Source organism: Crocodylus porosus, unplaced genomic scaffold, assembly GCF_001723895.1.
Source record: "Crocodylus porosus isolate Cpor-Errol unplaced genomic scaffold, CroPor_comp1, whole genome shotgun sequence".
Taxonomy (NCBI): Eukaryota; Metazoa; Chordata; order Crocodylia; family Crocodylidae; genus Crocodylus; species Crocodylus porosus.
Window position 1 is genome coordinate 118,736,547 of NW_017728943.1, and position 17,144 is coordinate 118,753,690.

General features: G+C 41.4%; 1 protein-coding gene across 3 annotated transcripts in view; it reads right to left on the reverse strand.

Moving 5' to 3' along the window:
* The window catches only part of ESR1 (estrogen receptor 1), a 214,190-nt gene that overhangs the window by 16,408 nt on the left and 180,638 nt on the right, over nucleotides 1-17,144 (reverse strand). For all 3 annotated transcript variants that reach the window (XM_019550066.1, XM_019550065.1, XM_019550067.1), the window contains exon 7: nucleotides 4,568-4,701. In XM_019550066.1, coding sequence (XP_019405611.1) covers nucleotides 4,568-4,701 — 134 coding nt within the window. The remainder of the gene's footprint in view (nucleotides 1-4,567; nucleotides 4,702-17,144) is intronic.

Below are 17,144 nucleotides of genomic sequence, written 5' to 3' on the forward strand. Positions count from 1 at the left end.
CCTTACTAGAAGATTCCATAGCTAAAAAACTGCTCAAGTACATCAAGCTATATTCACTATGTATAAGGTATAGCTGACATAGTGATATCTGACAAGAAGCCACAGTTTCGTAGGTGTGAATTTAAGCAGTTTGTAGTGATGTAAATAAAGGCTTAAACATGCCATTGCTAGCCTATGTCCAGCCCCAATGGATTAACAGAAATCTAGAGTCAAAATAAAAAACTCCATCTAAAAAGGTTGTGAAATCGGACTCTGATCCATATTTAGCTCTGTTAGATTACAGAGTGTCACTGATAAAGCATGAGTTGTCACCCGCTGACATTGGTTGAACAGAAATTTGAAAAACACAATAGCTAGACAGAACTGGAAACTGGTGTCTGACAGGAAATGTATAGCTACTGGCCATATGGAGACAGAGAAGGTAAAAAAAAAAAAAGTATCAGATATGACTGAAGTGCTGGAAGCCCCCACCACTTGATTAAAATAATGTTCTGTGCTGAAGAGAAACAATGTTTACAAAGAAAAGTGGAGTCAAGAGATGTCATGAGAGAAGTGCCACCTCGGATGGACAGAAACTGCAAAGGAACAGGCAACATCTTTTCCAGTTTCCAGAAGGAAAGGATTTAAGGTATGTTGAATCAGATGTGTTATCAAAGAGGGGCTCAGAGAGACAAAAATCACAGCAACTTGAGACAGATTAGCTCTCAAACGGTTGCATCAGAACTAACAGATTTACCTCTGCCTGGGTGGCCGTCCTGGAGGACAGTCTGGTTGCCCTCTGTCCTCTGCATTCTCTTCAAGAGAAAAATAGAGGACATAAAGGTGTTGAGTTTCATATCAAGAGAGGACAGAGAAGCAGAAAACCAGAATGTCCTCTACGATGGCCACTGCCTGACAACAATGGTGTTCATGTTTCAGCACAGACTTGCAGCTCTGCATAACAGGTTGGGGCACCCTGGAGACTCACTGGACATCTGTAAATTAGTAAAAAGATTTAATACAAGTATCTGAAATTGTGCCATCTGTTTATGCTTGATAATTGATTACTGAACAACACATGTTCTACTTTCTTGCAACAAACAAGGTAGGAGGCCTACAAGCAATTGTATCATTCGCACCATACCCTATGTGAGGTCTTGTGGAAAAATAGTATATAATTATGTACTTAAGGTCTGTATCTTAACTCATGAAGACAAGGGGACCATATTATACTTGGCTTTGCAAGATGCCTTCTTCTAACACACTTCCCCCCTCCCCTCTTTCTGTATGCCATTTCCAAGGGGAGCCACCTCACCTCACCTCACCATTTGTACTTAAAAAAAAATATTGCAGACCACTACCATTAATGGTCTGTGGAGCAACTGCCTGAGAAGTTTGTTTAACACAGTGAAACAGCAGGTTTTATAAGTATCTCCAATTTATTGAAAATATTCATATTTGTTACGTTCCTATGAAAGAAAGTTTGGCCAAGTAGCAAAGAGCTGAGTCTGCTGCATTAGGAAACAGAATCAGATTTCCATCCAGTGTAGCCTCTCAGTGGGGTATAAGACTTTGCTCAAAAAAAGGTTTGCAAAGACCACAAAATTAGCATGCACAGTTCTGAATCCAATGCACTTTTCTCTAGTTCAAAGGAAAAAGACTATCTCTTTTATCTGTTTGCTGCCCAACAGTCTCTAAATATGGCACACTGAAACAGAACAACTCATATACAGTTTTTGGCAACCAGATAAAAAGCAGCAGTAGTTAGCAAAACACAGATGGGAAATGGCAAATTTCAACAACTCATAACAAAATATGCACGGGTCTACTCTGATTCCAGCCAACCCTTGATAAATCAAAGCCTGCTGCAAACCATGGAAGTGATAAAGTTATTTTTAAAAAGGTCTGAGATACTTTATATTTGAAAGTGCTAGTGCATCCCTTAACATTTAGTCCTGCTGCCAGTATAGCAGGAGAGAGCATATGTTTATATAATGGGTATATGCACACATACCCATGTTTATCCATACACACACATATATACAAGTCATTATATAAATGTTTGTGCATGTGGGCATGTATGAACCTACCACATATGTGGTCATTTGAGATTAAGACCCTGAAAGTGGAAAAGAACCATAATAAAGTTTGACAAACTGTAGAACCATGGGACAACATTCTTCTGTTATGAAGCTTTGACAACTTTACCATAGGATGCCTATCAGCCCCCTATCTCCAGCAGGCGATGCTAATGTTCTAAGCTTCTGAGTAGCTTCAACAGCTATAATTGTTTAAAAAATCATTTCCTATCTCCAACTACACACAGAGAATGCTGATAGGAGGTGTATCCCCTCCTGGACCAGGTTCAAGTTTAGACATATTTCACAGGCCAGTCTGACAAGAAAAGAGAGCTTCCAAATGGAGGTATATGCAGGTTGCCAAAGCAGCTGAAGTGCAGGCTTCTAGCCCTGTGAATATTTTTCTCCCTCCAAAGTCCGCATAGCTGTACTCATCAGCACTGAGAGAGTACTACTGTAGCAAAACCCCCAGTTTTTCTTTTTTTTAAATTTTAAAATGCATTCCCTCTCCTTCCCCAACTGTTTCTGACTTGTTCTCTCCCTCTCTATTCCCTATAAATAAGTATAAGTGAGCTAAGACATAGGATAAGCTTCAGGATTTTATTTTGGTAGCAAGTTGTATTTGTTTTGTTTTTTCTCCTTCTTTATATTGTATAATTATTATGTTTATATTGGTTTTTACTGTTCTATATTACTGTTTTACTGATACTATATGATTTAAGCCTGCATATGTAAGTTAGAATAAGACATGTGAAAGTTTCATTTTGTTTGCCAAGTCCCTATCTTGTCCCCATGCCCTGTTTTGTAACCCATGATTCACACCAACCCCTCCCATGTAACTTGGTTCCGGAATGAATGGGGATGAATGAGGGTGCTTGAGAGACAATGGCAGTAGGTCTAAAAATAGCTCCCTCTGAATGACCGAACCATCAAAATCAATACCTGGACCAATGACCCAGCCATTTGAGCCACCCTCAACATACAAGAAACAAAAGATAAGGCAACTCACCATTGTGCCAAGGCTGCACATGCTCAGTAAGAACACCTGGAACCCACTGGGACAGGACTGACCTTGTCTGGACAGGCCCTCACCGAAGGAGATCAGAGGTAGTCTGCTTCTTAAAAAGGTGTAGTGAAGACTGACTCCTTGGGATGCCCTCTCCATCTGGACCAGCACCATGCCACACCACCTATTCACCCAGAGGCCCTGCCAGCGACCCCGCTCTGAAAAACACCTGCTGGACAAAGACCCCTTTCTAGCCTGGATGGGGGGTGGGGAGGAACCAATAACTTCATGGGGCTGTGTAGTGTGTTGTCTATTTAATAAACCTGTTATTTTGAAACCCTGAGTTGGGTTTTTGTCTGTTTTCTGACTGTTTCTGACTGTTTCCTCCTTGCCACCACTTATCTGCCCCCCAAACTCCCAGCTGCCTGCTTCAGTTTCCAGCCCCAAGCTCCCAGGTTTCTGCCTCAGTTTCTTTCCTGGCTGTCTCCTCCTTGCCACTGGGCTTTTCCCCTTGCACCAGTGACCTCAAGTAACCCTGGGGCCACTTGACCTTAAGTAACCCCAAGACTCAGTTCCTCAGCCCAGCTCCTCTCTAGCCTACTGGTTCTAATCCCGGTTCCAGCAAATTTCACTCCTTACCCTTTCTCTCTCACCTTAACTTTCCCTCAGGTATCCCAAGTACCCCAAACACACACATACATACATACCATACCATCCAAGTTAGGAACTGACTAGTGTGTACGTGTAGGTGGGTGGTATGTGTGTGAATTGGTGAACATACACATATATATGTCATCATGTGCGTGATATATGAATTAGTGATCTGTGTATGTGTACGGAGTGTGTGGGTATTGAAAACTGATTGTTGTCTAATTTTTGGTGTGTAGCGTGTAAGTGCTTGAACTGGTGATAGGTATGCATGTGCCTAGGCTGGTTTGGATGTGTATGTGCCTGAGCTGGTAGTATGTGTGTGTATATGTGCACTTGTGTCACACCCTCCTGTCTAACAGCACACTATTGAGATCCTGAGAATTGGCCTGACCCCACAGGGCAACAATACAGCCATGCCATCCCACAGTTATTTCAACAGAGTTTTTATACCACAACATCACATAAAAATAGCAGTAACATGCCAGTAGGGCAAGTGGGATATGAAATTTATTGTGATATTTTGCTCCTCCACTCAGAAGATAGAAGTAAATCACCTGTGGCGTATTCATATCCAGCTGTATTAGCTTGCTTGGTTTGTTACAGTTCCTCATTACAGCAATGCTTTTTAATAGATATAGGATAGGTGCTTATCAAAATTCAGTTGGCATGGTCTGTCAGCTACATTACCTATGTCCTGGCATCACTAAAGTAAATAGCATCACTCTCAGATAACTAAACTTGCTGAAGTCTAATAGTGGCTTGAATCCCTTCTAAAGTGCTGGTCTTTGTTCAATATGAAACAGCCGTAACAGTTTGACTGCACCAATGTGTTATACCTTGGAATTTTACTTACCAGAATTGAGCAGAATGATAGACTTAAGGCACACAAATTCCTCCCCCTGGAGATTCATCATACGAAATCGAGCAGCAGTAGCCAGCAGCATGTCGAAGATCTCCACCATGCCTTCCACACACTTCCCTTGATTTCTGTAAGAACAAAAGCACAGAGCAAATCATTGACAGCTGCAATCAATGCAGCACAATGTTTTTCAGCTCCAGATCCTCCCACCATAATTTGATTTCTTAAGTACCAACAGCATTCTCATTTTTAGCACTTGTTATGCTCACTTTGTACTCCCATGAGATGACTCTCTTCATGCAACTGAAATATAGAGAACTTTTCTCCCCAAAAGATGTTATTTATTAAATAGATTGTACACCAGTAGACATTATTGTAGAAGTGAGAGAGAATCATTGTTAGACTGTTGAGGCCAAATCTGTGTTTTAAGAAAAAAAGAGGTTCAAAAAATAATATTTCCTTTTTTCTGTTCAAGTTTGTCACTGATTACAGTAATTTGTATTCTCTTCTTTTCCTTTGCTAACTATTTTTATTACCTCTTCCAAATTCCTTTTATTTTTCTTCCATAGAATTTCTTTTTATTTTGTTCTTATTTGCCTTGTAACCTTTAATGGTAATCCCATTTCTCAGTATAATGATTCAGAAGTTCCTTATTATGTAATGTGCATTCATGTCACAACATTAAAAAGTAATGCATCTCCAGACATATCTCAATGGTACTGTAAAACTTACAACCAATCGCTCAGCAATGTCTTTTACCATACTCTTCCAATTCGATGACATTAAATAAATATGCTCAATTTATCAATAAAATGGTGAGGGGTTTTCCTCTAAATTTTAATCCTGTAAACTCAAGATGGACATAGTTAATTAGAATTGTTATAAACAATTCTCCGTGGATGAAGAACAAGTTGGAATTCCTACCATATTTATATCACCATATCTTAGCTAATTTGTCTGTCTGCTAATTGTTAGTAGTAAACAATATTTTGACGTATCAAAAATCTGTGACTGTGGCTACACAGGGTAAGCAGCTTTTCTGATTAAAATGTCATTTTTACATAGCTCCTTTTCTAAAGAGGATGGCATTTTAAAGACCACTTGAATAAGAAACTACAAAGTGGCTCTGAAATATCAAGTACCCCTCACCCCCTATAGTATTTATTCAAGTTATGCAGACATTGATTAAACAAACCAAAGGGACCAAAGTGTTAGAGCATAAAAGAGCTTGTTTATATCACAATGAGGATGAGCCCTGGACAAGATCTTCTCTGGAGGATCCTGTAGGAATGCTCCAAACCTGAAAACCCACACAAGAAGTTGCTCTGTAATGTGAATCTCAAGACCTTGGTCTCCAGCATGCCTGAGAGTGGCCACTAGGAGCCATCCAAGAATAGCCACAGTAGCATATTTCCAGCTTTGGAGGAGGAAGTGAGCAGGTAAAAGGCATGCCCAGTAGCATCCCAGTCAGGGCTTGCTTCTGACAGGATGGACAAGCCCTAAGGACTTACCTGCTTGAGTTCAAAAATAAGGAACTGCTGCCTTTCACAAAACCCCTTAGGTGCTGCTCAACCCTGAAGGTGCTTAAGATTTTCCATTGAGCATATACAAAACTGTCTAAAACCTGATAATGTCTACCTGCTCAGCACCTTAGCTCATGACTAAGTCTTGGGGTAACAAAATAGGAATTTATGCTCTTCTAACCTGTGGGATCAATAGAAGAGGCATTCTCAGAGTCTACAGAAGATGACCAGGTAGAGAGGGAAGTAAAGCCAGACAACAGCACAAAAATTAAGACTCCACAGTCTAATGCAGGAGTCAGCAACATCTGCCCATGGGCTCGATCTAGCCCACAAAGCCACTGCATCCAGTCTGCAGAGCTGGAGCTGAAGTTGGTGTGTTGGTGGCAGGGTATTTTACACCTGCCGGATAGCTGAGACCTAAGCTCGCCTGCACCACTGCTTCTCCTTACTCCTCTAGCTGCAGTATAGGTACAGCTGCAAGACATGCAGTCCCAGTGTGGACAAAGCTCCCCCCTCCACTCTTCCCCACACCACCACTGACATATTGGTGAAGACCCATCACCAAAGCCTCCCAGCTGGTATTGGATCAGAGCCAGGTTATTTCAGCCCATGGCTCAGAAAGGTTGCCAAATGCTCAGAAAGGCTGCCAAAATTGGTTAGGGCACTCCACTCGGATTTGAGAGAACACAGCTCAAGACCTGCTTTAGTGAATAGTGAAACAATTTAAAAAAGGAACATGCAAAAAGAGATTTACTCCTAAGGTAAATAGATACAGCCTTTTAAGGCAGGGATGAATTGGAATTCAGAAGAGGAGTTTTCAGTCATTCCATTGTCAGATCAGCTGCAATAGCTAATGCAAAGGGAGTTGTCATCTGGGAAAAAAATCTCAGCAAGACTACAGAAACTCTGCACAGAGAGAATAATGTTGAAAAACTGAATCAGTCAAGCCCGGGTGCACTTCTTTTCTGTTTGGACATCAATATAATAAAGAGATCCCATCTCCCCCCAAATGTGTGCAGCTTGTTAAAATGTATATCCACAGAGAAAAAAAAAACCTCTGTAAATATTTCTTTATAAAATTTCAAGTAACAGACATCTTGATTTGTTCAGCTCCTTTGTTTTTGGCAAAGGGGCTAATGTTTCTGCTTATAACTGAAGGAAGATTAACCCCCCATTTCTGGAATTGACTAATGGTTCAGAGAAGTCTTTGTTTCAGCACCTTGCAACTTCTTAGGAAAAACTGATTGACTATATCTAGTGGTAAGAAAAAGGATGCCATGATGGCCATTGGCACATGTTACATGTTTGCTTCTGAGACCCCAGGGAAGGTTTGGTATGACACTTAGATGTATCCTAAAAGCCATCAAGCTGCTTTTAGATAGCATCCAGCATTTCAAAATATTACAGACCCTGGACTGACTGCCAAATTTGCATGTTTCAATGTATTCTTCCTGCCAAAGGGATTTTTCTATGATATATGCCAACAAGCAACATTATAAAGTGTCATGATTTAACACAGGGAGCACCATCTTTTCTTACGAAGTAATGCTCTTTAGCCAATTAGTCACCTTTATGGTATTCTCAGTGAAAATATATTAATAGCAAGTAGATCAATATTCCAATCAAGATCAATATTATAATCAAGGATGCTTTGTCAGTGGTTATAACCGTTATGTATAACAGGAGAAATCTAAAATATTTACAGTCATTTGTAATGATATGACCTAATTTTCAAACTCATTTATCTGATGCCAGCTGAGGTAAAGTACCTAAAAGAAGGATCAGATTTCAGAAACCCAGAGTACCTGCAGATCCTATTTACATCAACAGCACTTGTTGATTCGACAGTTCTCTAAAATTAGAACATCATGGTCAGGGACAGACATTCAAAAACCTGAGCCTGAACTGATTCAGGCTTTACAGGTTAGTCTAACCTGGCTAGGCTGAACCAGTTTCTAATTGGAGAGACACACATACACAGACACCTCTTGACATTAGCTAGCACACCACATGTCCATGGGGCTGGAGTTTGTGCTGTGGGAGATGGGAGGGGGAGTGCCCTGCTTGAGTGAGCAGTGAGGAGAGGAAAGGGGGAGGGCTGGGGGAAGCCAGGCAGACCCTGCTGTACTTGCAGTCTCTGCCAGAGCTGCAGCCAGGGAGCAGAGTGGAGGGGCCAGCCCTGCTGTGGAACAGAGAGCCCCACCCAGCCCAGAGAGCATGCTGGGATGCTGGGGGAGTCTGGTTTAACTTAAACCAACAAGGGGTCTGGGACAGACATTGCATAAACCAGTCTGACCCAAATCAGTTAAGTCTGCTACTACACTCAACCAGGTTAATCTCAAACTGGTTCTAGCCATTTTCAAAGTGGTTTATGTGCACTGAACATCTGTTCTGCTACAGGTGTAAACCAGTTTCTGATCACTTAAACCAGTTTATGTGTAATGTCTGCCCCTAGCTTTAATCATGTACCTCAATGTAGATTTGAAAATGCTAGTTTATGAGTTCTATGCCTTAGTTTCCAAGTGAAGTCACGATGAGCTGTATACTTCTCACCTTTGAAAATCAGGCCACCAATATAATGCTTCTCTGGTAGTCAGGGGGATCAAACCATTTACTGGTAGAAAAACTTCCTAAAGCTTCGGGGAAAAAGTGAGTCAATGGAAAAGAAAACAATGAAGTTCTGTACAGACTCCACCAAGATATTTGTGTGCCTTACAATCAGAAAGATTTTTAAAATAAATTATCAAACTATTGTAATACTTACTCATAGTCTAATCCATTAATAGGAAGCATGCACTTAGAACTTAGGAAAAGAAGCTATGGGGAATTTGCTTCCTAGTTGAGTAGGGATGCCCACTTGACTTTTCAAATTGTTGTCATCCATCCAGTGGGCATCCCTACTCATTTTGTCAAAAGCAGATCAGACAGCAAAGGCCTGTTTATGCAGAAGAGACAGACTCTTTAAGGCTTCCCTCTATGTGGATGCTTAAAGTAGTTAACTAGTAATGGAAAGTTAATGAAAATAAGTGTGTAGAAATACGTGCATTAACTTCATAACTTATCTTAATTCCTCAGCATCAGGAAAATCTACTACAAAGGTATAAGACTCTAATGTCACGTGATCATTTGTTGTTCTGCTAAAGAGAAAAAGGATTCTGAGTGAGTGGTTGGAAAAGCTCTTGAAAGATTTTAGTGCCAGAAGGGTTGATTAAAAGCAGTTATTTATTACTTGCTTTTAACCAAGTATCCAAATATATTGCCAATACCTTAGTAAAGTATAAGAACAGTCTTTAAATCACCCTCTTTGGATATTGTTTCCTCTGCTAATGCACTGTTAAGTTTTAGATTTGAGTGCTCTGGCTATAGCTTGTGTTCAAATCTGGCACTTAATACAGATACACAGGAAAAAATAGCACTCTGAGTTTTTCATATTTTGAAAATTCTTCTGTTTTGATTCAGCTTGAATTTCAGAAAAGGCTTTGGACAATGTGGAAGTTCTGCTTTATTCATAGTGGCTTGTTTGTTCCTAAACCATCATTTTCTACCACTTTCACCCTTGGTTCCTTCTTGCTCTCCTATCTGTTACATTGTGTTATGTGATGTGAGCAGTACTGATCAAGAACTGGGGCCTAGACCTGGGTCTGAGCCAGTGTATAAATTCCCATCAAATCCTGTTTTGGATTTGAACTTAACCCATTTGTACTTTTAGTTGAACACATTTCTATTTTTAATTCTAATGCCCAGTGCCTCAAAGTATGTCTTCATCTATTATTTATCACAGTAGTAGCTAGATGCCATAATCAGAAATTTATGAAAATTACAGCTTCCGTCAATCAACTTTAAGGCACAATGATTCACTTAAAGCCCAAACAGGAAATGCTAAAAAAAACAAGAAGACACCTAGTAACATAAGGAATAAGCAGAGAACTGGGAATAGATAACAGATCAATTGAACAGAGCCATAATGTTTTTTTTTTTTTGTGAAGGGCACTGGACCTGCCTCTAATATTTTATGAATATTATGTCTTCTATCTGGGTGTTATCAAATGCCTTGGTAGGTAAGTAGTTCAAGCAGGAACTGCTGACTCATATTAAGTAAAGGAGACAATCATTTCAAAGAGCCTAAAGTATATAAAGTAAATCATTCACATTTAATTCTACATCAGGATATCCTGCCTCTGGCTGGCTAGTAACCTTGGAGGATGGTTGAAGAGGGCTGGAACAGAAAACTAAAACAAAGTAATTGAGGATAGGTAAAAGGAAAGCCCCTGAAGAATAGGAGGGAGAAAGGGAGAACTAAGTCTCTGTTCTCAGATACTGAGATATGAAGGTAGGCTTATCCAAACCTCTAGGTAAGGGAGATGCAGAGGGCATGACTGTTGTGTTAAAATCTCTCTCTTTTTGCTTTGTTCGTACTCTTGAGATTAAACAATACTTTCTTCTGAAAACACTGTTTTAGCTACAACTCATGAAGAGAGGACCCGCATTTAGCTGAAACCCAGCCCAGCCTGCTGAGGGTTCGTCCATTGGTGCCAAGACTGCCATAGAAAACTATAAAAGGAAGAAGTGCTGGATTCCAGCCATAAGCAGGTGAAGGCTCAGCACCCGTCCCTTGAAAGCATGTGCTCAGAAAACTCAGAGATGAGTCAAAGGTGTAGCTATCCCTGAATCATGGTATAATTCTCTTTGATAATTAAGACCTCATGAATAAGTGAATGCAAATGACAAGGAAAAGGGTTTTTTTACAAATCAGTAAGCCTTCTACTGGTTCTTTTCATTTTGGCTTCCCTTTACTTGTCTTTCCACACACTTCTTTTGCTGCCATAACTATGATTCTTTCCATGGTGTCTCATTCACGCTCTAACCCTTCAGTTTGTATAAATTGTTCTGTCTGTTCTCTTATCCCTTTTCAATAATTTTCAATGCCTTCTCCTTGCAGGTTCCCCAGTTAAATTATTTCATCTCACATCCTATTTTCAGTTTTTCATACTGTAATCCTCACAACCAGAAGTCTAGTTTGGGCCATCACCACTTTCTTTGTCGCAATCTTACTCTTTATGAGTTTTTTCCTATGAACATTGTGCTGGACCTAGATTAATTCACTTTTTGCTCTGACTACTTTTGTGTATAAAAAAATGCCCTTTTTGTTTCTGAAATGCAGTGTTAGTAACAAAGAGGTGCAAACTTGCAGCCATTATTCCTTCCCCATACTCATTCCTAACTCCATACCCCATTCCTCCATAAACTGCCTCACTCCATTCTGTTCTTTTTCCTATGTAGCCATTCATGCCTGCAACTCATTCAGGCCTGCAACTATTATGATGCTTTCTCTGTCTGGAATTGCTCTTGCTACACCATTTTAGTTTTCCTGTACTGTTTTTCTCTTCCCCCCCTGCAACCCACTTGGGGTGCATACTTTATATTCTGTTCAACATCTTATCTGATATTACCAATTTATCTGCCATGAATCAGCAGATTAACTCTCATAACTTCAATCTCATTGTCTTTAGGGTAGCTCTGAAATATCTTCCTCATTTCTTTTCTACCTTTCCACCATAATGTATGCTGTTCCAAGTTCCTTTCCTCTACTGTCCTTTCATTTCATTTTCTCCATGCACCTCCTTGCAACTTCCTTCTTACTAAAAGGTCCAATATTTCTCTACTCCTGTTTGTCTGGCTCCCAACACTCAAAGTACTGATTTTCATCACTGATTGTTCCACCTGATTCTTAAACCATATCAGCATGGTATGAGTAGGCTGTGTGGCACCACTGGCCCATTTACCACATCCACTAAAAGCTATTACTGTGGGCACGTCTATACAAGACATTTACTGTGCAGCTGACCAATTAACAGCAAAGTAACCTTCTCAGGCTGCTTGCAGAAGGTTTTTTTTTAAAAAAGCACTTTGCCAGAAGAAACAGTGTGTTACTTGGACCCAGCTCCACTGCATTTGTATAGATCAGGTGCTTCAATAGGGCTGTGCGGGACTTTTATCTAAAGCTGATTCAATCAGCTATTACATAAAAGTGCCAAAAAGCCCCACTAAAGTGCCTCATCTATACAGCTGTTGGGTAAGCCGGGTCCAACTAACACGCTCCATCTTCTGGGCATGTGCTGACCTTTTTTAAGGTCTGCAAACAGCCTCAGTGTTTACACATGCACCCCTATTACAGTGCACAAAACTAATAAACTCTGCCTGAGGGTAGGACTTGTAAATTCAAGTCCTACCCTGCTGCAGAGGTTTTTTGTGCACAGTAGTGCATAGGTAAACACTGACCCGGCTGGCAAGGGCTTGAGCGTGCTTCAGTACAGGAGCTGCCTGCCTGTCGTGTCCCAGCCAGCCCCTCCACAGCACATGAGCCTCTGGCCCTTCTGCCAGCTGGGGCAGAATGTGCTGTGGTCTGGGCACATGCAAACCTCACACCTGGGAGTTTCCCAGGATCAAAAAACTGTGGATCAATAAGCAATAAGCTCCACAATTTATTGCTAAACATTAATGGCACATGCAGATCCATTCTGTGAGCATATCCAGACATGTGTGGACATTTGGTTCCCCAGGGACAAGTAGCAGTGGTGCACCTTGCAGTGACGTTTCTTGCCTGCAGGGAATGTCTGTGCCACGTGTTGGCACGCAGCAAGTCGCCCTGGGTGGCATAGAGGAGGCTGTGACCAGCACTGTGGTGGCCCCAGCAGCCTTACTTGGGGTCCTGGGGACCTCCTGGAGCTGCAGCCACAGTGATCCTGCTGGGCAGAGCCTGGCTGACAATTGCAGCACAGCTCCAAGCAACCCGGCTCCACTTTTTAACAGCTCGTGCTGCCCAAGCGTGCGCTGCTTCAGTGTTTTTTTCCATGGTTATTTTTTTGACTCCTGGATAACCAGGGGTCAAAAAAAAACATGGGGGGAAGAAAAAACAGAGCAGCGCATACTCAGGCAGTGTGCCCTTGCAGTGCGAAGAACTCTGGACTATGTGGCATGTGACATGCACATAATGTATGACCGTGCTTATCTGGATGTGCCCCGTGTGTCACAGTCACGTGGCATTTTTCACATGGGTTCAATTTACACTTGGAGTAATAATTTCCCTGGATGAATCCCCTTCCTGATGCCAGACAGTATCGTCATCATGATATAAATACCTAACTTATCCAAAACTCTAGACTGAATTTCTCACAACTTTTTTTTTTTAAGTCATTTGACCTGTGAAGCAAAACACTTTTAGAAAGTCCTCAGCATGGCTGGTAGGGACTCTAAGGTTAAGTGAGAGAAAATTGCAATATTTAACAAAAGCTTCCTGTCTGATCTTTAAGATAAAAGTTTGTGTCTACTTCTCCATAGCTTACAACTGAAATGTAATAAAAAGCTCAGGATATAACCAATAAAGTAAAAGACACAAAAGTCATGTCAAAGGTTCAGTCAGCTCTCCACAGCATGATGCACTCAGCTCTGTTAAGTAAGTGACCTGTTCAGAGTGGTTTCTGGAATTTTTGGTTTTCTAAGTGGGATATGTCACTATTTAGAGTGAAAATAAAAAGTACAGACTTTTAAAAAATGTTTTTGAAGTGTAGCACTAGATTTAGCCACTGTTTATAGGTCTGTTTCCTTGGTAATAAATGCAAGCAGCAGGTCAGTAATGAAGTGACTTGAATCAAATACCTGTACCCACTCTACTCCCATTTTTCTGATAAGTTGATGGCAAATTGATGAAACCATTGGTTCTCAACCAAAGTTCTGGTGTTTCTTACTCAAGGAAAACAACTATTAAAATGCAAGTGTCAAAAGCATTTGGAACATTTCACAAGATGAGAAAACTTAACTCAACAGCCTGTGGACTCATTCTGATGCAAATCTATTGTGCTTCAATAACAGTCTACCACTTTAGAATTGCCTGAACGCACCATATTTGAAGAAACTTAGGGAGAAACAGTATCCAAGTGTGGTACAGTACTCTCCAAACAAATCTATACAAACTAAGTATCTGGCTTTCTTTAGATGATGAATGCAGCAACTATTTATGCTATTCATGAATTCACTGGATTCTCCCATTGCAGCTGCAGGTTAGGAAAGAACCCCATCCAGGGACCTTAATTATTACTTAACAAAAAAGACTTCTAAAAAGAAACCTGTAGACCCTTAGGAAGGGACAGGAAGAAGCTTAAGAAGGTGATGAGATGAGGTGGCCAATTGGTTTCCAGCAAGACAAAAATAGACAGGTGGAATAGGTAGGGATAGCCAGTGCACTCAAGTGCATTTTTCGAAGTTTCTAGACCATTTTACATGGTGTGAAGTAATGGAGTTAAAGTCTGTCACACTCTTAAACTTGCTCAGATAATAGTAATGCTTGATTGTCTCTTGTTCCATATTTTTTCCCTGGCAGTCCTGCCAACAGGGTGACATTTGAGGAGGAAAGTCAGCATTTGGGACAGAAACTTAAAAGGTGGAAATCATCAGCTCCATTTCTTACTCTCTGGCTACGAATGGAAAGACTAAACTGGAGAAATGTTAGCAGCAAAGCAGAATTTAGCCCTGAGTGCTTAACTTACCTTCTAGATAAAATATCAAAGTTTTACACTTTACAAAATATTTTGCCTTCCATGTTGTTACGGAAATTAGATAATTTTGTTTAGAAAATAAATTTTCATGGAAAATGAAAACTGGTACAATTTCACACAAAAAAAAGCCCAATTATTTTGTCAAAACAACACTTTCCACTGAAAAACTGTTTTGATCAACCATTTTCTGACCAGCTTTGGTTAGAAGCATCTAGTTACTAGACCCCTATGTGGCTGCCAGCCCCACAGTATCCGATTCTCAGTGGAATCACACATGGAGTCCATTACAGCTTGCCTCATTCCTGTGAGCCATTTTAGTGTTGATTAGTTGGACAAGATCTGACTCTTGAACCTTATTCTGTAAATTGTTAATATAAAATGTTTGGAGGCTTTTCTCTGTGGAAAACACATGATTAAATACAGGTTTCCCTTGCTCCATGCGGGTTCTGTATGTGCAAATTCGCTCTTATGCGATGACTCTTTTTATACCAAAAATCTGTTATATGTGAGATAAATTCACTCTTCTGCAATCTGTGTGGTAGAAACCCACAGTCTACTGCTCTGTGCGGTGCATTGTAGGAGTGACACACAACAAAATACAGTCTCCTGTGTGGATCTGTGCTCTTCGCTCGTTGTCTGCAACACGTGTTTCTGTAGTTGCCATCCCTATTACGATAGCACGTTGTGCTTGTGTGCTGTTGGACAGTACTGAAATTATCTTGTAAAAGTGGTAGAAATGGGTCTCTGGGTCACTACAGTTGAGGGCTTGGAATGTATCCCTATTTGTTACCTTGTAAAGTGGGTTCCCTTAACATGAATTCGAGTTATGTACCATTTTCCAGGAAAATATGCACAGCATAAAGCAAGGGAAACCTGTATTGTTTCTTGTCATCTAGAAACATAGTCAAATTCCTCAAAGCATCAGTGTTGAATCCAAAGTTGCCACAAGTGGTAGGAAGCAAATCAATGGTCAAAGTACACTGTTTCCTTTTGCACTGCTGCCACTGACAGCAAATAATGGCAGTGAATTCAGGTAAAGTCTCTAAATTCAGGTAAATTTAGTATAGTACTGGTAAATACAGCTGAACAGAAAAGAAATTATTCAGTACACTGAACAAACCAAAAAAAACAAACATAAAGAACTGGATGAAGAAACAGTTCCTTACAAATGGGAATGCAACTTTTTTCGAATTTGACAACAGAATGAACAAACACAAAACCAAAAGATTGTTTTGTTCGGTCCCAAAAGAAATATATTTGCTTTTATTTCTTTCATTGTTGAGCCCTTTTTTAAAACTTCTTTTTTAAATGCAGCTTAATTTTTTACAAAAAAAAATCATTATTAAAACGGAACGCCTAAAGTTCCATTTAAAAGGTTGAAATAAAATGTTTCAGCATATCCAGATGAATTTTTTTATTTTACATGTCAAAATGAAATATTTTCATTTTCTAAAAACATCTACATCCCATTCTTGGCTAAAACTATTTGCTGATTAGATCGAAATTTGTTGGGGGGAACCAATAGAGATTTTCTGAGTTGATACCAATGGCCAATTTTTAATGAGCCATGTCAGCCGATATTGATTCAATAGCCGATATCCAGCCCAGCAACATAGAGAGTCGCAACCGGCTGGTAAGTCTGTTGTGGGGGAAGGGGTGTCGGGGGTAGATCAGGGCCCCCGTGGTGATGGAGGGAGTGGGGCTGGTGCTAGGGCTGGGGCTGGGGCAAGTGCTGTCTAGCCAGGCAGGGAAGGGCACAGGATGGAGCTGCACCTCATCCAGGGGGCAGGGGAAGGCCAGCTCCCACTGTTGCATGCGCTCCAGGGAGGCATTAGGGGGCCTGTGCCCCTGCATCTGCATGCAGGGAAAGGTGGGCTGACACTGCAGGCTGGGGTAAGGAGCAACACTGAGCTCTTCCTGGCAAGTGGGGATGAGCCAGGCTGTGCTTGGGGCAGGCAGCAGCAGCATGGGAGTGAGGGCTACAGTGAATTCTGTGGTGGTTCTAGCCCTCCCCAAACTCCACTCCAATGCCATCACTGCCCACCCCAAGTGCAGCCTGGCTCAGCCCCCACCTCCGCTGGGAATAGCTCGGTGCTGCCACCAGCCCCAATCCACAGTAGTGGCCTGCTCTTCCCCATGCACAGATCCGGGGGCACATGCCCCCCCCATGCCCTCCCAGGGTGCATGCAGCAGTGGGAGCCACCTCCCGTCACCCTCTGGACAAGCCCTGGATCCATCCTGTGCTCTGCCCTACCCAGCTGGGCAGCACCTGCCCCTACCCCACTCCCAACCACTCCCTCACAGCAGGGGCCTTGATCTGCACCCCCATTCCTCTTCCCTTCCCCCATCACTTCCCCCACGACAGACTTACCAGCCAGACCTGGCTGCTCTGCACTCTGTGGGGCTGCGCTGTGGCTGTGTGCATGCACATGGCATGTATCAGCCACATTATCAGCCACACCAGACAAAAAAAGGCTGATTGCAGACACTCAATTT